Raw genomic sequence first — 25251 nt, 5'->3', positions numbered from 1 at the left:
GACTTTTAGGCTCTCCTGTCTACTCTTATACTTCTACTATACTATATAGTATACTATATTCTACTATAGTCCACTAGTGGTTAGGCCTACTATTTAATTATCTCGTTTCCCCTCACACTCCAAGCTTTAGTAAACTCTTCCCTGAAAACATTAAACAGACATCCAGAAAACTGTCCCACACAATGAATTCAAAAGAAATAGGGATTAGTATTTTTTTCAGCAATGAAACTACTGATTAAACAAACACAATATTATTTAGTGTAAAGGCCTTTCTGTGTACTCAAGGAAAAAAAGGAAACAAAAAACACAGCCCTAGCCTAAAAACCCTCAGCATGCATCTCCCAAAATCAGTCCTGTGTGCAGAGGAGTGAGGGATCCAGTTCAAGGGTGCGCGGAGGAACCCTTTCAGTGTGTACGGAGGAAAGGTGAGTGTCTCTGGTATCTTAGACCTCGGTCCAGATAATTGCTTCTCGTTGCACCTTTTCCTTTCGACGCCATTCACACGATCCAGATAACTATTACGGTATCTATCTTAAACAACACTAGCTAGCTAACTAGCCTGTGCAGAAACCTATATGAGCGTTGATTAGCTCATATGCTAGCACTCAGCCTGAGACACTCGTTGAAGCTAATACTCTGCGCCGGAGTTTTCTTTGGCTCTCCGGTGTCCTTAGCAGTGGGTGGACAAGACTCTTTCTGACAATCTCTGACCATCTCCAACTTCACAACTCCATATACCATACTTCTGCAACGTTCATGTAATAGCTCGCTCCAGACTCTATCTCCCTTCTCCTCTCTCTTTCTCTTCTTTCCACCCGTCCCCCCCACTCATCCTTGAATGATAAAGACCAATCAATAATGCTTATAAAACAAGTAAACAAATCTTAATATATATATATATATATATATATATATATATATATATATATATATATATATATATATATATATATATATATATATAATGGGGAAAAACACACATTCCTTTTGTTAAAGTCCCATGTGGAAAATCATAAAGAGGAGGACCAGATAAGCTCTGCTGAATCTAAGCTCTAGAGGCAGCCTGCTTCCTGAATCAACAGATATCTTCTTTGTTAAATGGGCCTCCCAAGGCCTCCACAGGCCTGGCCTGCAGGTCAGTAGCAGCAGTATTCTATATGATGAATTCAACTATTGAGTTGTTAGCTAAAAATAAACAAACAAACAAACAAAAAAAATGTTCTTGTGTTTACAACTTTGCAAACGATGTAAAAAATAATAATGAAAATAAGAAAATAAGAAAAATATTTTTTTTACTGAAAGTATTCATAATGGTATGTGCATGTTTAACTGCTAGTGAAGTTTGTTGTTGCTGCTGAAGCATGCGTGTAGTGCAGATTATAAAGTCAGTCAACACTCCTTATATGACACCAGAAAACATACACATAGAATTGCCCAAGCATAGTTTCTTTATTTAGAGCTCAACTTCAGCTCAGATTTGATATTTGAAAACAATTAAATGAGAAGGAAAAAAAGCCATACCAATTTTTGTAAAACAGCTGGAGCAACTACACTGCAAACATACAAAATTCTTTTAAACAGATAATTTCTGAAATTATTCTGTGTGTGAGAGTGCATAGGGCTTGACAGACCTTTTGTAGTTTTAGGTTTTTCTTTTGCGCCACTTTGTTATTTCAGGTTCTGAGAATAAAAGGAGGAGCTTAATCTTCTGTGATGCTTATAGATATATGCTTGTCCTTTTTGTATTTATGTACACATATACAAGTGAGAGAAAGGGAAAAAGAACAGAGTTTATTAATGGTCACACACCATTTTCCCTGTGTGTGCGTGTGTGTGCGTGTGTGTGTGAGAGAGAGAGAGAGAGAGAGAGAGAGAGAGAGAGAGAGAGACACACACACAGAAACAGAGATTGGGGGAGTGGAGATATTGCATGGAGGAGAACAGCGGCTCTGTGCCCCCACCCCCCACCCCCCGTTTTTCTCTAATGATCACTGCGCTCTGAGAAAGAGGGAAGCTTGGAACAGTGGACAGTTCCAGCACAGGGAACACAGAGACAACAACTCCACTGCACTCTTCTTGAATTCTCTCTCTGTTTTTCTCTCTGACATATATACACTCCTATTGACTGCATCCTCTGTTATTTGTCATGGCCAGTTCAGCAGCTGTTCTCTGAGTGTTGCTACGCTCACCAATCGTCGTTGTTTTTCGGAGATATGTCGTCCCTCTACTCGCGTAACAAGGACCTGTCCTCTCGCACCAGGAAGTCTGTGTTGGACTCGCCACCCTCCTCCCCGTCCCCCAGCACCAAAAGCTTCAGAGTAAGAACCAGCTGTGTGTTTTAGGTTTTTTTTTTTAAGCTTCAACAGAAAATTGGAGGTCATCATGTTATGGTATTTGAGAAGAGTAAGGAAGTTGTTGTGACTGGCAGGAAGAAATACTGTATTTTAAAACGTAGGCGTCCTATAAAGTACAGTGAGTAAAACCTGCAATGAAACACAGACTAGTTCAAGAATTAGATCCTGTTTTAGATCATGTTTTGTCGTATCATGAAATTATGTGACTTAAGCATCATTGATCAGTGTCTGTTGCCATGACAGAGTACAAGGATTTAAGGTTTGTTTATTTTATGTAGTTGTATTAATTAGTGCCATGAGACTTAGATACAGAGTTATTTACCTGTGGGAAGATTATGAAAATATAATATTTGAGTAGAATAATCCCACCAAACATAATATGCATATTGAATGGCAGAAATACAGTACAGTTTGTTTTAAAAAATTACCGTTATTGTCTAAAAAAATAATAAGGGGTATAAAGATGCTTGGGATGATAAATATTTAAAACAGTTGGAATCTATTTTTGTCTTTTTGTGGGGTTTTTGGTCGTGTAAATAGAATGCTTCATCCCTCAGAACATGTTTACAATAGTGTGTTGACATTGTTGGGCCTTATTTGGAATCCCAATGAGATGTGAAAATCTCTTAGCTTCATACTGTAAGTGTTGCATATCCTTTTTAAAATCCTATGGTTAGCAAAAATGTGTAATTGTAAAGGGTATTGCAGTTGTGATTTCTGAAAGGAATAAAGCTCATACCTCACTGTTAAAGCAGCACAATAAGGTTGAAGTATCAAATATTTTTTTAAAGCTTCCATCTTTTCACATTACAGAAATTACATGCAAAACATTAAACAGCAGGCTAGCTACAGAAGTTTTTTTTTGTTTTTTTTTTTGCTTTTCTGCACTTAAATGTAGCTTATAGTTACTTTTGATAAATCATGTTTTCCCTTATCATATTAAAGCAATTCCTTTATCTGGATGAAAGTATAATTAGCCAAAGTCTTACTTTGGAGTAATGTTTTGATGGATTAATTAAAAAGTGTATTTCAGTTGTTTATAGAATCCCTAAACAACAACTTAATTCGAGCTTTAAAGTATAACCAAGCAGACTAGATGTGATTTTACAAAAACATATTGATCATTGTTTGAGGGGAGTGAGAGTAGATCATCTATCAGTAATTTATATATAGTATTATGTAATACTAGATTGCTGCTTTGCATTGAAGGGCTTCACCCTTTAATAGATGTTTGATTATATGTTAAGTCAATTATGACTGAAATTATTTATGTGTCCTCTTTCTAGACCTCAGAACAAACGCTAGCTCAGTGGGAGCAAGTGACCATTAAAGGCAGTGTGGATGTAAGATGACATAATTACTCGAGTAAAAAGAAGCTTGTAAATCAGCAGGTGCTGTTCTCCAGCTGTGCTGATTCTAGTGACGCAATGCATGATGTGTGCGACCGACTTATTCTAAAAAGGGATCTGGACTGCCAAGGCTTAAGATGATTATAGTAGAACTATTGAGATTTGAATCATGATCAATCTATGACCAGTTCACATAACACTGGTTAGATGAGGCAACTATTTTTTTTTTTAGTATGTGAGATATAATGATAGCATGTTCACAAAATATTATTTTCAAATCCACAGCAGCTGGACATAAGCAATATATGTCAATCAGGGAATTAATGTTTAAACATTTACTTAGTTTTTCTCTCTATCTTTGTAATTATAAAGTGACCTTGAGTCTATGAAAGGTGCTATATAAATTAAACTTATTATTATTATTATTATTATTGTTGTTGTTGTTGTTGTTGTTGTTGTTGTTGTTGTTGTTGTTTAGATTTTTCATCAAACCCAAATCATACACTTGAACTTCAAGTTTCCATGCCGAAGATGATGGCTGGTTTTCCTTCTGAGAAAAAGGAGGGAAAGGGGATAAGAATGAGTTATATTTTTAGGACACCACCACACTTTTTTCTTTTTTTTTTTGAAGCAGCTGTTTTATAACAGCAAATGGGCCACAAATTATTAAGGCTGGGTAATACATCTTATGTTAATCAGAGAGAAAGTAATTCTAAATAGAGAGCATAAGAAATAATATTATTTTCTTATACTTTATTGAATTTGCATGATTAGAAGCATGAGACTTGGGTAAGGCCTGGGGAGGGTCAGTTAAAGATGGCGTCAGAGAGATAGACGTTACTGGAAAGTAAAAATGGCTTTTATGGAACTTTGTATTGTAATACTATGTTTGGGTAAACAGACTCACTATTTCCACTTTGCAAGCTGGCAGGGCAATGAGTGAGCTTTTAGTGGGGAATGTAGGGAGGCGGAATGGGAGAATTCATGAAAAATAGAGTGTACATTAATTCTGGAGTAGATGCCTGATTATTTAAATGTTACATCTTCAATAATAGTGAACCCAACATGTGGCAGTTCAGCTAAACTATCACAAATATATGCATGCAGACCTCCTTGTCACTGAAGCATGCTGCTTACTTTTGTAAGGAAGGGTCCACTGTTTTTTCTAATTTAGGCCAGCATGTTACTCAAAGCATATCTGTTTGTAGAAGTCCAAGCTCATTATAAACAGATTCCATTGTGCTAGCGTCCTGAAACTGAGGGCATTTGGTACGTGTATACAGATACATTAGTGAATGTTTCTTTGTGGCTGTTTTCCATTTCAAGCTCCCCCCCATTTGAATCCAAACTTTACAGGAGAAGTCCAGAGATACTCCACATACCTGCAGAGTTATAGACCTGTTTATATAGTTGGCTGTGTTGCTCACACAATAGAGAGTATCTGCTGTGGGGACCATTTGGATGAGTCTGATGCAGTGGTATTCTTATATGGGAAATGCACCATCTGCACTACATATGCTATGCCTTTTATTGTTTAATGTGCCTAAAGTTTGGCTTCTGTGATTTTATTTCTTCTTCTTTCAGTCTTTCCCTCAAAACTCCCTGAAGGAACAGTAATCAAACAGAATGTAAACATGGTTGCACTGCCAAACCAGTTACTTATATCCTCATACAGATTGCCTTGCTAACCTAAAGTCATTTTTTGAGTAAACTGACCTGCTGATTAATAGGTCTGCTAGTTCATAAGAAAATACTGCAAAAATGGTTAGAACATTTTATAGTTTGAATAATTCAGATGCTTTAAGTTAATTACGTTTAAACTTGCTTTACTACAGTAGAAAGCAAGAATAACATGCATCCTGGATAATAAGCAATCTCGCAGAGTCACAGAGTCAGTTGGATCTTGTTTTTGGAAAAAGAATGGAAAACATTGGTCTCAAGATCTTTTCTTTCTTTACCTAAAATACCTGTGCCTTGACGCATGGAAGATGTAATGTACTGAATAATATGTTGTGTTTAACATTGCACTGTTTCTGTAATATAGTACATGCATGTATAGAGGGCATGTGTGTGAGTTGTATGAGTAAGATGCACTTCATGAAGTGGTCACATTCAGTAGTGATTGCATGTCTGGTCAAGTTTATGTAAGACATAAAAGTGGTGATGAAGGTGGAATGGAATTTTTCGGCAAAATAGCCAAATTCAAAGCCAACATTAAGTCATGGAGTGCATATGTGACTGCATATGTGGAACATGTGGAACTTTTCTTTGAAAACACGGTGCTAAGTGATATTGCTGCCATATCATATAGGTTATTGAGAAACCATGTACTGCCAGCTAAGCAAGCAGACAAGGTATTCAGACAAATAGTGACAAACATTTTGAAGAGACAGTATGAGCCTAAACTGCTGATCATTTTGGAATGGTTTTGCTTTAATCACTGAATGCAGAGGCAAAGGGAAACAGTGACACAGTTTGCAGCCACACTGAAATGGTATGGTGTTCATTACCAGTTGGGTGTCAGCCTTGACAATGCACCATTTCATCAATGGAGTACAAGGAATACATGTGGAATACAAGAGCAAGCAAGTTACTGTCAGAGAACAGGTTAATGTTTGCAAAAGTGTTTGATCAAGCACTAGAGATATTCAAAGGTTACAGTGTAGTGACTGAGGAAGTAGATATATGAAACCATGAATTAGGTACTTTAAAAAAGCCAACATCCTAATAAAGCCAGATACACATCCTAGATTTTTTGAGAATGGCCCCCTGCTCTTTGCAATGAAAAACCAAGTAGACAAGGAACTGCAGAGGCCATAAAAAGCATCATCTCACCAGTAACACATAGAAAATGGGGGACTCCAACAGTCCAAGAAGTCAAGTTGTACAAGTCTTGGCATATACTGTTTGTGGGGATTATAAGATTACTGTAAATTGGGAGAGAGATGTAGAAACACATCCTCTACTCATGACTGAAGAGCTTTTAGCAATTCTTCATTGAGAAAACGTATTTTCTAAAACTGAATTAGATTTAGCATATCAACAAGTACTGTTAGATACTGAGACAAATAAGTATGCTATCATAAACGCACACTGAGGCCCATTTGTCTACAATAGACTTACTTTTGATAGCATTTCTGCACTGTCAATATTCCAGAGGATTATAGAAAATATACTGAAGGATCTTAGTATTGTTTTCTATCTGAATGACCTACTGGTGTCAGGCCAAGTTAGTGTAGAACTTGGAGAATGCACAATGTGTAAAGAAAGAGAAGTGTGAATTCGGCAAGAGGCACCACCACTGACCAGTGTGAAAGAGATACAGGCCTTCATACAGGCCATCATTGGACTTATGAACTACACTGCCTGGCCAAAAAAAAAGATCACACAAAAAGGTCACACACACATATTTCGTTGGACCACCTTTAGCTTTGATTACAGCACACATTTACTGTGGCATCATTTCCACAAGCTTCTGAAAGTGTCACAACATTTATTTCTGTCCAGAGTTGCATTAATTTTTCCCCAAGATCTTGTGTTGATGATGGGAGATTTGAACCACTGCGCAAAGTCTTCTCCAGCACATCCCAAAGATTCTCATTGGGGTTCAGGTATGAACTCTGTGGTGGCCAATCCATGTGTGAAAATGATGTCTCATGCTCCCTGAACCACTCTTTCACAATTTGAGCCTGATGAATCCTGGTATTGTCATCTTGGAATATGCCTGATGCACCTATCACTCTGGAACAGGGTAAATCTGGACTCATCAGACCACACGACCTTCTTCCATTGCTCCAGAGTCCAATCTTTATGCTCCCTAGCGAATTGAAGCCGTTTTTGCCAGTTAGCCTCACTGACAAGTGGTTTTCTTAAGGCTACACTGCTGTTTAGTCCCAATGCCTTGAGTTCCCTTTGCATTGTGCATGTGGAAATGCTCTTACTTTTACTATTAAACATATCTCTGAGTTCTACTGTTGTTTTTCCACGATTTGATTTCATCACACGTTTAAGTAATTGCTGATCAAGATTATTCAATTTTTTTTCTGACCACATTCCTTCCTCGAAGATGATGTTTCCCCACTGTTTTTCCACTTTTTAATAATGTGTTGGACAGTTCTTAACCCGATTTTAGTAGTTTCAGGAATCTTTTTAGATGTTTTCTCTGCTTGATGCATGCCAATAATTTGACCATTCTGAAACGGATTAACATCTTTTCCACGACCACAGGCTGTGTCTTTCAACATGATTCTTTAACAAATGAGAAGCTACTCACTGCATCAGTTCGGGTTAAATAACTTGTTGCCAGCTGAAGCATAATCACCCATGCAGTAAATATCCAATGGGAGGATCTTAATTGCTTAGTTAAATCCAGTTGGTGACCTTTTTTTTTTTTTTTGGCCAGGCAGTGTATTATGGATTGGATGAATTGACAAAGGGATAAAGAGCAGCAGCATGCTTTCAATGGAAAGAGCATTTGACTGGGAACAAAGTGTTGACACACTATGAGCCTAGGCTATCACATTTGCATGTGAAGCATCAGATTATGGAACTGGACTGTGATACAACACAACATGCCAAGAGATGATGAATGCCCTGCAGTATATGTGTCATGTATGTTAAATCAAGCTAAATGGAAGCATTCACAGATTCACAGAGGCATTGGCAGTATTTTTTGCAGATGGATTTTCCTGTTTTGCCTTATCTGAAACAATTGATATTGGGACTTCAGTAGTGACAGAAACAGTCCCTGCACTGTAGGCCACATACTGGAAGGAGGCTTCACTCAGTTCCAAACAGAAAGCTACACAATAAAAGCTACACAAATGAACTGTGAACTTTCTAAAGTGCATAGGTACATTATGGAAGGGTGGACTATCAACTGAAATTAACTGTGTATTATGAGGTACACGAGTAATTGTACAACTAAATTAAGACAGCCAGTGCTTAATGAAATGCATACAGGGCAACCAGACATAGTGAGACTGATGGCTTTGGCTTCAAAATATGTTTGGTGACCAAAGCTAGATGTGAAGTTGAAGAGGTGTGCGAAGAATATTATGTGTGCCAAGTTGAGAAAAAGATGCAGCAACAAACACCTCTGCATCCCCCGGAGTTCCCAGGAGTGTGCAGGAAGTGGTTTTGATTTTGCATATAACCAGCCAGTTCATGCTGGTTGGGGATTATCTAAGTGGAAGGAGGTATTCATATATCTAAAATAACATCACAAGTTTTCTTCCTATAGTAGCCCAATGCTCCAAATCATCCTTCTACAAATGCAAAGCATGGGGTGTGTACTTTGAAAGAAGCCTTGAAAAAGTTTGCAGACACTGGTGTGGATATTGTGGACAATCTTTCCTTGTTTTTACTGTAGTATCAAACAACCCCACATTTCACTACAGCATTACAGTCTCCCTCTTATGCAGGATGGTTGTTCAAAGGCATGTTTGCACACAACTTGATTCAATCAAATCCAGCCTAACTGAGACTGCTTGGAGGAGACAAAATCTTCAGAAAAGATACCATGATCAACACATTATGGACAAAGTATTTGCTGTGGATATATGGTGTACTTGCAGAACACTACAGGGAGGGAACTCAATTGGATTCCTTGTGCTATAATTCCGCAAACAGGGCCAGTGTCATATAATATCACTAATTGTAACACAGTGATCAGCTAAGAGCCATAGCAGAAGCTATCATGTCACACAAGATGGATCTCAAAATCTCAGTGCTGCCTTTGATAACATGTCTGCAGTACCTAAGGAGAGGGACATTCACAGTCGTGTTGTGGTCTTAGCAGCACAGATGGAACATTTGGATTCATGTCAGCTGGGTCCATGTCAGTCACAGAGGACCAATGATCCTTCAAAGCATCATGAAACATAAGTTGTTATTGTATGTTAAAGCTTCCATACTGTTTCAGGAATGGTTGATGCACATTTTCTTTTGCCAACCTTATTGTTAAAAGGAAAATAATGTTCCAATGGATTATGGGTAATTGTCTGAAAATTGCATTCATGTTGAAGTGGATTCAATGGTTGATGAAATGGTTTAATAGTGTAACAAACCTCAGTGGTTTGTTGGTTCATATGTAGAACACTTCAAGTGTCTTTGTATTGCCAGGACAGTAAGGGAATATTTTCTCACTGTATCTCTGCTGCACAGAGGGGTGAAGATGTATTGCATGTGCATTTTAGTTTCATTTTCAACATTTAGCAGAAACTATTTATATATTTTACATTTACTTTAATGCCATTAAGCCAATGCTCTTATCCAAAGGGACGTTTGTAGATGTTTATTTGTCTACTCAGAAACTTAGAAATGTTTTCTGAACTAGTCCAAAAATCCCCTTAATGTGAGAGATTGCCAGAAAATATATTTACGTAAGGTTTTTAGGGAGATAAAAAAATCAGAGATACAATAAACTTTAATTCAATGCTATAAAAAAAACAACACAATTAGAGTGAAATTACTACAAAAATTGCAAAAACAAGACAATTGTAGGTCAAATATAAAGTATTTCTACAAGTCTTCAGCATTTGTAGACAGCAAGGGCCTCTGCTGTTCATACAGTCAATGGGAATTTATTCAACCAACTGGAAACCAGGATAGAGAAAAATATTGATGCTTGTCTTAAAGGTCAAGCTGGGCTGCACTTGAAGCCTGAGGGACAGATAGGATTTTGACCCTTGCTGTCAAGCAGGAAGGAGCAGCTCCTTTTTCAGCTTTGTAGGTAAGCTGGTCATGGTTTAATATCTGATTCAAGCAGTAGGAAGCCAGCAAATACAGTAGAGGAGTGACACAAGAGAACTTGAGAATGTTGAAGATTAATTATCAGTGCGACTGTGTCTGCTTAATAAGTATTGAATCCATCACCTTGATAATGTTAGAACCTGATCTACCAGGTGAGCTACAGGAAAATGAGTCATTATACTTTATAATAGCTAGATAATGGGTGTAAACACAACACTTGAGCATATGCTTCACTCCCAGTCTGATCTGATTCCAGAAATACTACCCCAAGTCTGTTCTGATGAGCTGTGCTGCATAGCAAAACATTTTTTAACTTGACATGGTGTCTTAAAATCACAATTATTATGGCACACAATAAAAAACCACTAAAAACACAATGTGCAACATAGCTGTTGAATAACAACCCATGGGCATGTGTATATAGATACACAATCCAAAAACAGCATAGATGGAATACAAGACTGTATTCTGTGTGTGTAGTCTCTAACACTAGACACTAACACCGGACACTATAACTTCTTTCTCTGTTCCAACAATGAGGAGGATGGATTCCAGACTTGATCCTTAGCGGTAGGTCTTAACACAGTTCAGTGACGGAATTAAGTAGTACATAAACAAGATATCAAAAGGACTTCATTGTTAATTGTGACTATTAGTATCAATTTCAAAGTAATATTTTGACATTGAACATAGCAGATTAGTTTGCAAGATAGTAGACGTCTAGGAACCTAAGCATTTTTCTCAGTAGTCTATGAGACTATGCACTGTGGTACATAGTTCAGCTGTGCTGTATTCAAAGTACAGCAGGATTTTCAGAGTAGCAAGCAGCAGCAGCAGCATGGTGTATGACCACATAAGGATAGGACTCTGCACCAGTGCTGTGTAAACATTCTCAAGACTGCACCTCTTTAGAGTCAACAAGTGTGCTCTGCTCTCCTGCTTCCTAGTGTATGTTCCCTTATACTCTGTAATACTGAGCTAAGAAATAAAATCAGCAGTTTAAAAAGATGTAAAACAACTGACTTACTCCGTTAGTCCTACATATGTGCAAGAAATGGCCAAGCATGACTAATTTATTCACTCATTAACTTATGCACTCTGTCACGCACTCACTCAGTTTGTTGCAGTGTTTATGTCCATGGCACTAATGTCTTTATTACGATGAAGAGCTTGAGACATGGACCTGCTGAACTTCCTTTTCTGACCACAATTTCAGATCTTTTTTTAAACAAGACTTTGAGAATCGTAAATCATTGTGGTCATTCTGTGTCCTTTTTTGGTAATGTAAGGTCACTCAGACAGGACAGTATGACATTTTTCCTGTACTACATAATACAGTTCAGTGTGGATGTGTCTAAACAGGATGTATCTTCTCTTACTGCTCTTAATCTCTCACTCAGTGGCATAGATCATACACTAATCTCTAGGAATGTATTCTAATCTCCAGGAATCTCCAGGTGGACATACAATCCAAATAACATTCCATCTTTTCCACCCAAATTTCTGCCTATTTCTCCCTTCTTACCAACCAGTCTTAGTCTTACATATTTTGTCTGCGTCTTCAGACAACCATCCTTTCACTATCTTTCTTTCTCTTTCTTCCACTCATAAAGTTGGGCTGGATTCCCAAGGGCATTATTGTCATCACATATCACATTTACAATTTATCACACTGAAACATCATTATAAAGATTCTGAGAGACACTAGCAACTGCAGTAGTACAACTATCTTCATAAAGAACAGTGTTAAATGGGAGTCAACTGCCAATAACATTCTCGGAAACTTTCTTGGCATAGCTCACCTGAACTCCAGGACAGGTGGGTTTTTATGCTCCTGATTGGAGCCCATGTTTTTTAATCATTGGAGGACTGGGGTAATCCTTTTAGCATTAAATGAGACAGGACTCATGGAAAAAGGGTTTCTTATTTTCTATTTGTGTTTTTGTTTATTTGTTTGTTGTGTTTTAGGTGCTGAGTGCCTGGTGGCAAGGTTTTTTCCAGAGTGATGGTGTGCTTTCACTGTCTACTGTGGTGATCACCCATCTTGGAAGTGGCTGAGACTGGTTATTTTATTGTGTGCACTTGGAATACGAACAGAGGCTAGGATAATGACCAGCAAACAAACAGGGAACAAGACAGGGTTTAAATATACATACTAATAAGAATTAACAAGATACAGGTGCTACAAATTATGGGCGGAGATGTATGAAACATGGAAGCAAAAGAAATACATGAGATAGGGTGACCATGACAATATGGATGCTAGGAGGGGCAAAATGTGACACGGATTGTGATACCATTTTCAGGATGTCTAGTTGTTTTCATTATCCATGCCTTGTTCTAGTGTAATGCTTAAGATAGTATCTGGTTCCTTGCATGCTGGTTGTCTTGTTAAAGACTGAGTATCTGGATAAAGGAGCACAACAGAGAAACAGCTGTTACATGTTACATGTTTTCCTATGCAGGTGTCTCAATATATATATATATATATATATATATATATATATATATATATATATATATATATATATATATATATATATATAAAAATTAAGATGATAAAGTATTGTACTATCATAAAATAACATTTAACTTGCTTTCTTTTACAGCATGACAGAATATCTAGGTGAGTACTGAACTTTGTTTTACAATGTTCCCTCTTCTTTTGCTCTTATCCACAAGAAGGCCATAGAAAATATCCAAGACAAATATAACTTTACAAAATGTGTGCCTTTATTTGTGGCAGGTCAGATTCCAGTGGTGTGGAGTGTCCAGATAGACTGAACCGAACCAGCTCCTACACGCGTAGAGAGAACCGCTTAGCTTCTCTAAATAAGACGGACGATAACTCTACCAGTAGGAACTACAAGAAGGTAGTTGAGCATTTGACTGATGCAGTATTTGATGAATTCTAAATAATCCTAAAGGAAAGGTTCATAATGCATTTATGATTTTAGAATTCCAAATTTTATATATGACATTATTACTATAATGGGAGCATAATGCATTAGGGGAAACTATACTGAGCTGCCACATTTAGGCATGTTGCACCTCCTTTGGCATTCAAAGCAGCATGAATTTGCCTGAGTATGGACTCTACAAAACGCCTTATGCATTGTGCAGAACTAACTATTATTGCATAACTTCTTCAAACAATCTTTTCCACCTCATCTCAAAGATATTAGATAACGTTGAGATCCAAGTACTGTTCAGGACTGAAGAAATGAAAAAAAAAGTTTCTGGAACCATACAAGGATGATATTTTCTTTTTGACACAGTGCATTATCTTTTTGCAAAAGTGTCCATCTGGATGTGGATAAACTGTAGGCATGAAGAAATTAACATGTTCAGCAGCAATAGTCAGAAACACTTCATCAGTATGAAGTGTCAGTATCAGTATAAGCAATGGCTTGTCATTCAAATAACCAAATATTTGTAGTGGGATAAAGTTACCCAAACCATTTAGAGTGTTATTGTTAAACTATTATAATTCACAATTCTGTGAAACATGGAACTGTATTTACTGTAACAAAACAAATTATGTCTGTAAGGTTTCTGTGGTGCGACAAGGCAGGCATAAGCAGAAACTGTAGCATATGAACCCCACTGTATTCAGTTCTCCTCTTGACCAAACAGAGCAGGGTCATGTGTAAATGTTTATGCCAAGGGTTGCATAAAACTAGAGGATTGTCAGGGAAATCAAGAACAAAAGAGAAATAGTCTCTGTGAAGGAGACCATTTTGCATTAGTATGGGGAGTGTGGTGTGCATAATTGTGCCAGAACCTAACAGAACCTCATGTGGGTCCTAACAGGAGAGGGTATGATCAAAAACCTCCCTGAACTGGGTTTCAAAGGTGGATATGTCTGCATGAGTAGCATACGTGCTCCACATAGTGGTGGTGCAGGAATGCACTAGGCTAGTAAACAGGGAGAGGACAAAAGCCATCTTGGTATCATCAGTGGGAAATGCTGAAGGCACTCATCAAAAGTATAGTGAACACTGTAGAAGGAAACCCTGACATTGCTCAGGAGAGTCAACGTTCCTCAGGCATAGTTAAGCGAACAACAGTCAAATCAAATTTATCTAGAGCTTTTTACAACAGCTGCTGTCACAAAGCAACGTTGCAGATTTCTGAATCCAAGCCCCAGTGACCCAGCCAAAAGCGACAAGGAAGCCAAAGTGTGAAGGAAATACTCCCTAAGAGCATTAAAAAGAAACACTGAGAGAAGCCAAAACATAAGGGGCGGGGTGTCAACCCTCCACTGGTCTACACCACACAATACAATAGCAAGAATTTAAATAATAAAGAACATTTACCTGACATGTATATCCACTTGAGCCAGCAACCTTCCAATTACAAGTCAAGTAGCTTAACCACTGAGCTACCACTGCCCAACTACCACTGAAAAAAAAAAGTAATGAGAACAAATTAGCAATGAAATCTTATTCCGGGTTTCTAGTCCTAATCTGGGTTCAATAAGTGTAAAATTAGTAGACAGCATGATGTTGGCCTCAAACAACTTGCAAAATATAAGTGCCTCCATTTAAAAAATAAATAAATAAATAAATACATATATATATATATATGGACTGACTTGCTTGTTTGCTTCATTTTACCAGTTGTATGAGGATGCGCTAGCAGAGAATGAGAAACTCAAAGCTCGTCTGGAAGACAGCAAGCAAGAGCTAACGAAAATTCGCTTGCAGCTGGACAGTGTGACACAGGTTAGAGCACCTTCATCCAGACAGGAGAAATTTGGTCTAGCTATAAAGATTTTGTCCACTATCCTCAAATAAATATGGCCTCTAGTCACTAATTTAGACAGAGACCCATGTTTCTTTCAAGACAACAGGGTGTGTGTGTGTGTGTGTGTGTGTGTGTGTGTGTGTGTGTGTGTGTGTGTGTGTGTGTGTATGTGTGTGTGTGTGTGTGTGTGTGTGTGTGTGTGTGTGTGTGTGTGTGTGTGTGTGTGTGTGCGTGCGTGTGTAAGGGTGTTTTTGTGCATTTTATAACGTAGGAAATCAAAAACGTGGTTAACCAACAGGTTTGGGGTTGATGGTTTTGTAATTGGTTTATAGTTTACAGGTGTTATAATGTTATAAGTGTGTTTGTATGTTGATTTTTGAAATAACAAATTAGTACAGGTATATGGTGGTGTTTTTTATTTAGTTAGTTAAGGCTCCATTACAGTACAAATGAAAAGCATTACAGTAAAAATCAAAAGCTCTAATTTTTTTTTACTCAAGTTAATATAGTTGACACTGGAGTCATTGATTTTGTATTAACTATTTAAAGAAGGATTTTGAAACATTTTGCTGTTTCTGCTTCTGTACTAATGGTAATTTTGTGAAAAGTCTAGTCATTTTAGTTTGAAATGTATTGTATCACTATTATTTAACAAATTACGTTGACTTTCATAAATTCTACATCACTTCATAAAACATAAATCACTATCTCATGGATTCTTTTCCACTATAATTTCTGCTATTTGTTTTAGCCCTATGTCTGTACAGATTCCATGACAGAGATTCATTAGTGTGACCTATTTTGTTAAAAGAGGTTTATTACTATAATGTTTGAATATTTCTACTGTTTTGTAGTGTCACCTTTACATTCTGTGTTTCAGAAACAGGACAGAATATCTGAAAGGCCCAGTGTACTTGAATCAGAGAAAAGGGTATTTACTGTCTATATTAACTCTGTATGTAGCTAATCAAGTTAAAATGTCTCACCTGACAATATCTTTTTGTTAGCCTTCTCAGATTTATTGTCAACATGTTTGATTTCATTGTTTATGCTTGTGAAAATGCTTTCATTAATATGATGCTTATGATTACCACTGTCATCTCTTTATGGATGCATAAATGACAGTACAACTAAAAAAGTAAATGATGAAAACATTGTAACATTGAAATTTGATAACTACATACATACATACTTTAATGATTACATACATACAATTTTCTTTTTCTTGTGTAGGAGAAGCAGGCACTGGAGAAGAGGGTCTCTGACATGGAAGAAGAGCTTAAAGTAAGACAATGACCATACTCCTACAACTCCTACAATTTTCATGTTTTGTGTGTTTCTAATGTATGTGTTCTAGATGCTAAACTATAATGAGACAGAATGTTTGCATTTTTAAATGTTTGCGTTTTAGTTAGCAGTTGCTGTTTACAGTATTTGTATGCTGGCTGGGTGCTTTTAGCTGAACTATACAAGTCATTAAAGTGGTTCCATTTCACCAAAGCTTTTATAGAATACATCAAAGCTCCAAAGCAACCCTCAACTCCCACAGTTAACAGTGACTTAGTACCTTTTACACCAGGCCCTGTACTGAATTCCAGGTCCAGGTTCCAAGTCTGGAACACAGCACAGTTTTTTGTTAAAAAATTAATTGAATAGTTCAGATGTAATTGACAAAGATTTCACACCGAAAAACATTTAGATTTTCATTTACATTTACGGCTTTTGGCTCTTATCCAGATTGACTTACAAAAGTGCTTTGTCATTTACTCATAGAAACTATTAGTACAGTAAGGCAGTACAGGAGGTTAAGAGTTCAAGATACTATTGAACTAGAATGCTGTTGAAATACAGGGATAAATGCTGATGCCTAGAAATGTAAAACACATAAGCTCTATAAAAGACAACAATAGGTTAAATAAATAATATCCTACAATGAGTACTAGAATTTCAGTTACTCAACATAGGTGCAGGATCAGTGATCATTTAAATATTCCACAAATAGATGGTGAAGAGTCTACATGGATTGGATTTGGATTCTCTCAATGTTACCTGATAGGACCGTCCCTCCAGATAGGACTAAAACCATTTCCATGCAGAAGCAGTAACACCAAGACTGGAGAGAACAAAGAAAAACATGTTGTGGTTTACTGTGCCAACGGCTTCTGAAAGGTCAAGAATAATCAAGACAAATGACAGCATGGCAGTTTTGGCAGCTTGAAGTTTCTCCCTCACTGCTATGAGGGCTGTGTCTGTTGAATGGGCTGGTTTGTAGCCAGACTGATTGGGATCATGTAGCTGGTTCTGGGTGAGGAAATTAGTTAATTGGTTATAAACTTCTCATACTAGAACAGTTGAGAAGAGAGAAGTGATACTGGTCTGTATTTGGTTATGTTGGAGCTGTCAAGTGTGGCCTTCTTTAGGATTGGTACCTTATTGGTGATTTTGATTGCAGTTGGTACATGTCCAGAAGATAAGCAGTTGTTGATGATGACAGATGAAAGGAAGCAGATCTCTTGAGAGTGTCTTGAACAGAGTGGAAGGAATGGGATCCAGTAAACATGTAGTCAGATTGCTGGAAATCAGGAGTTGAATTTTGTCTGATGAGATAGGAGAAGACGAAGCCAGAGAGCTGGATGTAGGGGAATGAACACTGGTTGGAAGAGTGGGAACAGAGGAAAAGGACTGGCAGATTGCTGCAACCTTCTCCTCAAAGAAGGTGATGAAATACTCAGGAGTAAGAGATGAGAAAGAAATCCTGAAGAGCTTGTGAGGATCTATGTGGATGCTGATGATTCAATTTTTTATCTGTAGTAGTATGACTTTGCAGATGTTACTTCCAGTGAGAACTTGGAAAGGAGAGACTGGTATGAGCTGAGGTCTGAATCTAGGTGAGTTTTCCTACAGTGCCTCTCTGCAGTCCTTAGTGCTTCTGTTAGCCAGGGGGCAGGTGGAGAAGATCTTGCAGGTCTAAAGGAGAGAGGCATCAGAAGACTAATTGATGAGGAAGGTGTAGAAAGGAAAGCATTAGTAACTGTATCCAAAGTTAAAATACTAGAAATTGGGGAAGAGGAGGTACAGATTGTCAAGGGAGGAGGAGGTATAGATGGGGAGGTATAGATTGTTGGGGAGGTATAGATGGAAAGAGAAGAGAGGGGGAGAGAGAGAGAGAGAGAGAGAGAAGGACAAAAAATGATGGACTGAGAGGTGGAGGGGGGTGATGTCTGATGTTGTGATGGTCCAGGTGAAAATCAGGTCCAGAACATTGCCCACTCTGTGAGTCAGAGGAGACTGGTTAAGGACAAGGTCAAATGATGTAAACAGTGGAAGAATGCAGGAGGAATGCAGCTTGTCTGATGCAAGGTTGAAGTCACCAAGGAGAATGGGTGGGTTTCCTTCGATGGGGAATTGACTCGGGGGCATCAAGCCTGTCGATGAAGTTATCTAGGAAACCTGGAAGGTGGTAGATGACAATGATGTGAAGTTTGTTGTGGAAAGACACTCTAATAGCATGAAATTCAAAATAAGAAATTGAAAGAACAGGGAAGGAAAGTGGGGTGAAACACCACTTTTGAGACAAGAGTACACCTGTGCCACCACCCCTGCTGAGATGCCTCAGAGAATGTGTGAATGAAAAGGCTGAGGACAGAGCAGCCAGAGTTGTAGAATTCTAAGGGGTGATCCAGGTCTCTGTTAGAGCCAGGAATTGTAGTGATTGAGGGATGCTAGGACTGAGATGAAGTCAGCCTTCTGAATAGCAGATCACTCATTCCAGAGCCCTCCTGCCACCAAGGTCTGTGATTGTGCCGAATGTTGGGAGTAAATGAGGCTGCTGAGATTGCGGTGTATACGATGATGATAGTCTCTAGGTGATCTGTGGGATATGTAGACAGAAATTGCTAGACACATTTCAGATTGGAAAGATGTTTAGGTTTGTGAATGTATGTAATGAAAGTTTGAGAAAGTGTAAAAAAAAAAAAAAAAGATACTTGGATGAGTTCGAGAGGCCCAGTATCAATGTACTGTAGAAGAAAAGCCCAGCGAATGCCTTCTACGGGTGTTGATCAGGAATTGTCCTAATTTAACAGTTCAGTAAGTGCTCTGTCTGCACCCCAATTCACACCTATGGCCAAGGCGAAACTACACCTGCAGCACTAATTACAGTTAACACCAAAGAAGGAACTAGGTTCAGACAATAATAGAATCTAAGCCAAAAGTAAGTAAACTTTAACCAACCAGTGGATAGTCCAAGAGAAAAACCAGGGCATAAAAAGGTCTGCTAAAATAGAAAAAGATCCCACTTTGAATTCATCTTAATTCACAGCATAATGACTGAAGACATTTGAACACCATGTCAGATATCTTAGAGTCATGGTATACAGATTCAGAACACACTTTCCTCAGTAAAGAAAAACCAGCCCCCTTTTTAAATGTAGCACAGTATGTGTTAACCAGCCCCTTTTCCCCCATAAAAAGTTCAACTTTCTTTTCATAAATTGGCACCAAAAGCAACATTTTAATATCCTAAACTCTCTAAAATATTGATTTGTAGTAGGTTGCTAAGTAGATTAATCTCATTCAAGGAAGTAGAAGGAACTTATTTGACTGGTACATATTGTCCCCACTGCCCATAGAAGCCAGCCACAGTGAGATTTCGTTGTGGCTACCAGCCCTGAGTTGATCCTCAGTTGGAGTAGGGGGAAAGGGGAAAAATGGTGAGTGGTCAGAACCACTAGTGGTTGCCTGCTCACAAACATTCATCTTCCACAAAAAGGCATGAATATACACCTGTCATCCAGATCACATTTTTTTCCTTTTTAGACACAGTAGTATTCAAATGATGTGGGTGTATTTTTTGTTGTTGTTGTTGTTGTTGTTTTGTTTTTTTTTGCTTGCGCTCGTGCTAGACATTTCAGTAGTATTTAAATAGCAGTAATTTAATAGTCACCAGTTAGCCTTATGCAATTGACATGTTATTTGATGGATGCTAGTTGGCATGATGGCTCAAACTTACAGCTTAACATACAAAATAAATACAAAATAAAACAGAAAGAAGTGTAATCAAGAAATAAAACAAAAATATTAAAACAAATACAATTATATAAATAATAGCTAAAATGTGAAAGCAAATAAATACATATAATACAAATACAACTAAAAATAATAAGGGAAATAATACAAAAACTACTAGTTAAACACTAAAGCAAAGAAAAATAGTTTAAGTTGTTTTTAAAGACAGTGTTAAAAGTATCTTGATGGATGTTTTGGTAGTGTATTCCAGATATTTTGTGCATAAACAAACAAAATGCTGCCTCTTTGGTCTTTTAAAATTTCAGAGGTGGAATATGGAGAAAGGGGTTAAGAATGTGAAATTGATACAGGACCAAAATACACCCAATCTGTGCATTTTATAAAAAAGTAAAATTAGAAATTAATAAGGTGTTAATTTAAAATTAAATGTGACTCCTGAGTTAGAAGGATGAAAGTCTGAAGAATGAAAAATAAACATGTTCATAGGTTAACCTGAAAAGTCTGAAAAAATATGGTAAAACAGATAAAACTGTTTTGAACTGTAACGAAAATTACTCCATGGCCATTACTTTTGCCAATTCTCCCTAATTTACATTGTGACCAATATATTTGGTGCTCAATGTGCTACTCTAATTCACTGCAGCATGACACATGTTTGCGTAGCTTAAATTTGAACCATTAATCACAATGAATAATTGCTTCAAGCAATGAGGAAGCCTAAGCAGTGAATCACACCAGGCAAAAGAACAGAGTGTTAGAGTAATTAGAGTAGTTTTTCGTTGAAATGTTGTTAGCCCACAGTATTGTACCCATGCCACAGATCTCTCAAAGATCTCATTACTACATATAGGCTGGTGCTGAAGAATAGCTTTATTTGGTTTTAGACAACTTGAGCAATGAAAAACCATGCCTACTGTACAGTTTGTGCATGACTTATACAAGTATTTGTAGGTATTCCTGTTTCAAGGTCTAAAATTGAGACCAAGCATAAGCATAACCACAAATTAATGAGACATTGTCCTTTTTCCACTTATCCATTTTCTTTCATCCTGGTTTTAAAGGAGCACTGTTGCATGATTTGTAAATTTTGCTGCATTTGCCCTGCATTCTGTTTTGTCCTTCTCCCCATTCCTTCTACTCTCTCTTATGCTTATTATCTTCCACCTTTGACTTTTACAACACTTAGACATTTATTTGCTAAGTCTTTTTCTTTTTTCATCTTTTATGCACATTGTTATCCATACTCTCATGTGCTTGCTCTCTCTCTCTCTTTCTCTCTCTCTCTCTCTCTCTCTCTCTCTCTTTCTCTCTCTCTCTCTCTCTCTCTCTCTCTCTCTATATATATATATATATATATATATATATATATATATATATATATATATATCTTTGTTCACCTCCACAAACCGTCTTTTCTTGGCCTTTCTCTCCTTAGAAGCTCCCTACCCTGGTTAGGCTATGTGCTCTCCACAGGGTCATTGAGCACCTCCTAGCAGAAAACAGGACTATGCTCCATGCCTTCACTTGTCTCACCCAGACAGCTACTCTCCCTGAGACATCTCTTATCCTCATCTCTTCCTCTCTTTCCTTTTATCCTTCAGGCCTCTATCTTCCTACACATTTCCGAGGCAGGTGTTTTTATTTCTTTGTTTCTCAACTCTGTCCTGCATTCCTTGACACATTCTCTTTCTTTCTCCCCCACCCTCCTCCCTCCCATGGGCCTGGAAAATGGCAAGCTCTCAGTCAATTCTTCCTAGAGCCAATTCCTTTGAAGTTATTTATAGCTTTATTGCTTCAATGGTTATGAGACTCTGACATTGGCTATTATGATTACTATTTAAAATATTTTCTCCTGCTCCTAAAACATCTTTTGAATTTTGACTACATCACCAAGGGTAAACAGGCAGGAAAAACAAGTTTAACGAAATAAATCTTGTTTGCATGATCCAAACAAATCCCAATGATACCACTCAGATACCACTACTATTGGAATATTGTGTTTCACTCAGAAAAATATAATTAGGGAAGCAAAATACTTTCTGACTTCCAGTTCATGCTGTCTGTAAACTTACTGAAATAGTTAATTTGTTCACTCCTATATATTATGTGGTGGATGCCTGATGCTGGGTAGTGATAGAAAAATATAAACGCTTTGTCTGTGCGTGAGAAAAGGAAAGAGAGAGAATGGTGGGCCTGTCTAGTTAATTTTAAAAGGCACAAACAGCCATTATTTAACATGTTTGTTCATTCTAAATGTGCTCATTTAAAGTCATGAGTGAATGGTTTCTCTTGTTTAAACTTTACTGTTTACAATATATGTTTTAATCACTGCTCTGTTAAACAAATGTCACCCAGGTGATATCTTCTGCGCCTCAACAGTCATCTGCATGATCACATGTTTCATTTAATTTCCAGCATTAAGCTAACCTATTTTATCCCAACTTACAATTCTGACTGAGTACAACTTGAGCAACTGAGGGTTAAAGAGCCTTGCTCAGGGGCCTAATAGTGGCAACCTGGCAGTGGTGGGACTTGAACTGGCAACCTTCTGATTACAAATCAAGCTTCCATTGAGCTACCACTGCCCCCCATCAAGTGTTTGTAACTATTAATATTGTGACTATTAGTAAATCTACAGCAATCTTTTATTAATTTATCATTTATTTTATGCCTTCATGTTTTTTGTATTTTTTGCATGAATAACCTGCTGTAAACTTTATAATGTTGTCACAGCTCAGCCACTATCCAGCCAGGAATGCGCACGCACACCTTAATCCATGTCAATCATCGACCCTTGGCCACTCCCCCGCTCCCCATCACACACTCTGCTCACCTGTTTTCACTTTGCTTTTTCCCATTTAAACCTCACAGGCACCATAGTTGTACTCTAGCTTGCTCAGCTCACAAGCAAGGCTGCTGGCTTATGGCCCCAAACACCTTTTTGTCATTTTGTATGCCTTTTAGGAGATCTCTTTATTTTACAAATAAACATTGATGCTTTGAATTGCCACCCTCGCATCTCGCTCCTGTGTCAAAAATGGCAAGTATCTTCACTCCTAATGTTAAAATAAATGCACAGTTCTAGGCTGTATAAGAAACCCAAACACCAACAATGAATTACTCTTATCCCAAAATATTTATGTTAAATTTTGTGTTGATTTTGAATACCTGAAACAATTTAATATGACACCAAACATATTCTCACTTTGATTTAGGTTTTGGTTTTATTGGTTTTGATATATTTAAAGCATACTGAAAATATTTTCTAAACAAAATCAATTTTTTAAAATATCAAATTTTTCCTTGTGCTGTCAATGTTTCTGTCTGTCTATATCTCAGGTTTTGACAGAGTTGAAGTCGGATAACCAGCGACTAAAGGATGAGAATGGGGCTTTAATCCGAGTCATCAGCAAACTCTCCAAGTGAGCTCAGGAGCATAGCAAAAACACACTCAGTTAAGTTCATACTCAGATCTGAGAAATGGTCCTAAAAACTCCACTGCCTCCTGATATTCACTGTATCTCTCTTTGGATTATAATGACCATTAGCACAGCAGATAAACGATTTCTAATCAGGTATAACATTGCTAAAGGGACTAACTTTAGATGAACTTCCAGTTTATAAGTGTGTCCTATAAATTGGTAGTAATATTCAGCAAAGGTTTTCTCAGCTGTCAATAAAATATATGCTCACAGCAATATAGGGCCTCATTTATAAAAGATTCGTATGCACGGATTTGAACTTGAATAGTGGTATTTGACATTTCACGTTTATTGTAAAATGTTACTTGAAATTCCGATCAACGTTTACAACCTGACCTAGGAGCATGTCTGTTGTAACAAAAGTATAACAAATCCAAAATTTGCTCATTTTAAGACTATATATCTAGGCTATTATAAATGGGCATATATCCATGTTTTTTCCCCTCAAACTATATGTCCTTTGCATTTTTTATATACCTGAAAGAATCACTGCATGTTTAGCTCTTCTAAAAGACGTGGCAAACCAAGCACAGCAGAGGGAACCGGGTTGGTTTCTTAGTTTACGATGATGACAGGCTCATGAGCCTGAGCAAACCTGTGGCCTGTGCGACCCCCCTAGTAATCAAGATTGGAGAGAAGTGTCCCGTTTTATATGCACATTAGTTAAATGAGAAGGCAGAGTTGAAGCTTAGTTTATGCGTGCTCAATTCTAGAATCATTTGTGATTTAAGCAATAGAAAACAAGAGGGAGCATGTTATAAGCAATAGAAAACTCAAGGTTGTGTGTAATCATGAATTACATCACCATTCTTTTACACAAAAGAAAGAAACAAAGAAAAGAAACGCAAAAGGTGTTAAATATGTTTTAATATTCACATTTGGCAACAGTAGCAATTGCCTGCCTAACAGTAAAAAGGTATCAAAATCAAATCAAATGTATTTATATAGCACTTTTTACAACAGATGTTGTCACAAAGCAGCTTTACAAATGTCCAAATCCAAGCCCCCAGTGTGCAAGCATGAGGAAGAAATGTTGAGAGGAATCAAAATTCAAAGGGGGGGGCCATCCTCTTCTGGCCGACAATGGTCCCCACAATATTAACAATTTTATGAGAAAAATAAATTAATAATAATAAAATGAAAAAATAAGCAATTAATGTCTAGTCCAGTTTTCTAGAAGTCCTAGTCTTGTCCCAATGATGTGTACATGTTTGAAACTCATTCCGCAAGAGAACGTCCTTCAAGGGCAATGGAGAAGTAGTTGCCTGGGGTGGAAGTGTGGTGGGTTGCAGCAGGGGACATCAGAGAGTGGTGGAATTAGCCATGGTATCTGAAATGTGCTGAGGCTCTGTAACATCATGTCATCAGGGGTAGGTGTATATCAGCAGAAAGAGAGAATAGATTATTAGGCATGTCCAGGTACGAGGGTGTGTAAATTAGGTTACTATAATGTGGAAAGATAGACTCTGGCAGATCTAGCTATGGCAGCACAACTAAAAGGATAGAGCCAGAAGGATCCACAGGCATGAGGGCACC

At 37.6% G+C, this 25251-nt stretch overlaps 1 protein-coding gene across 3 annotated transcripts; it reads left to right on the top strand.

The window, feature by feature from the left end:
• Positions 1-2023: 2023 nt before the first annotated feature.
• LOC113588809 (protein phosphatase 1 regulatory subunit 12B) lies at positions 2024-23674 on the top strand. Of its 3 annotated transcripts, XM_027028174.1 has the most exons (8): positions 2024-2318; positions 13066-13082; positions 13203-13329; positions 15079-15183; positions 16086-16136; positions 16439-16489; positions 19837-19917; positions 23573-23652. In XM_027028174.1, exons 1-7 carry the CDS (start codon positions 2214-2216, stop codon positions 19876-19878), a joined length of 498 nt encoding a protein of 165 aa, XP_026883975.1. In that variant the 5' UTR covers positions 2024-2213; the 3' UTR covers positions 19879-19917; positions 23573-23652. The 3 variants fall into 3 exon arrangements, with proteins under 3 accessions (XP_026883975.1, XP_026883974.1, XP_035378139.1); XM_027028173.2 differs by lacking the exon at positions 19837-19917 and having other exon boundaries at positions 23573-23674; XM_035522246.1 differs by lacking the exons at positions 19837-19917; positions 23573-23652 and adding an exon at positions 21835-22696.
• The last annotated feature ends 1577 nt before the right edge of the window (positions 23675-25251 follow it).

Source organism: Electrophorus electricus, chromosome 24, assembly GCF_013358815.1.
Source record: "Electrophorus electricus isolate fEleEle1 chromosome 24, fEleEle1.pri, whole genome shotgun sequence".
NCBI classification, from domain to species: Eukaryota; Metazoa; Chordata; class Actinopteri; order Gymnotiformes; family Gymnotidae; genus Electrophorus; species Electrophorus electricus.
Note: the sequence above shows the minus strand (reverse complement) of the source record. Positions and strands in the feature narration are given on the sequence as shown.

Coding starts and splice junctions, on each gene's coding strand:
- LOC113588809 (XM_035522246.1), top strand. CDS start 2,214: ATGTCGTCCCTCTACTCGCGTAACAAGGACCTGTCCTCTCGCACCAGG. Junction 15,184..16,085: donor AGCTGGACAGTGTGACACAG/GTTAGAGCACCT, acceptor TCTGTGTTTCAG/AAACAGGACAGAATATCTGA. Junction 16,137..16,438: donor TACTTGAATCAGAGAAAAGG/GTATTTACTGTC, acceptor TTTCTTGTGTAG/GAGAAGCAGGCACTGGAGAA.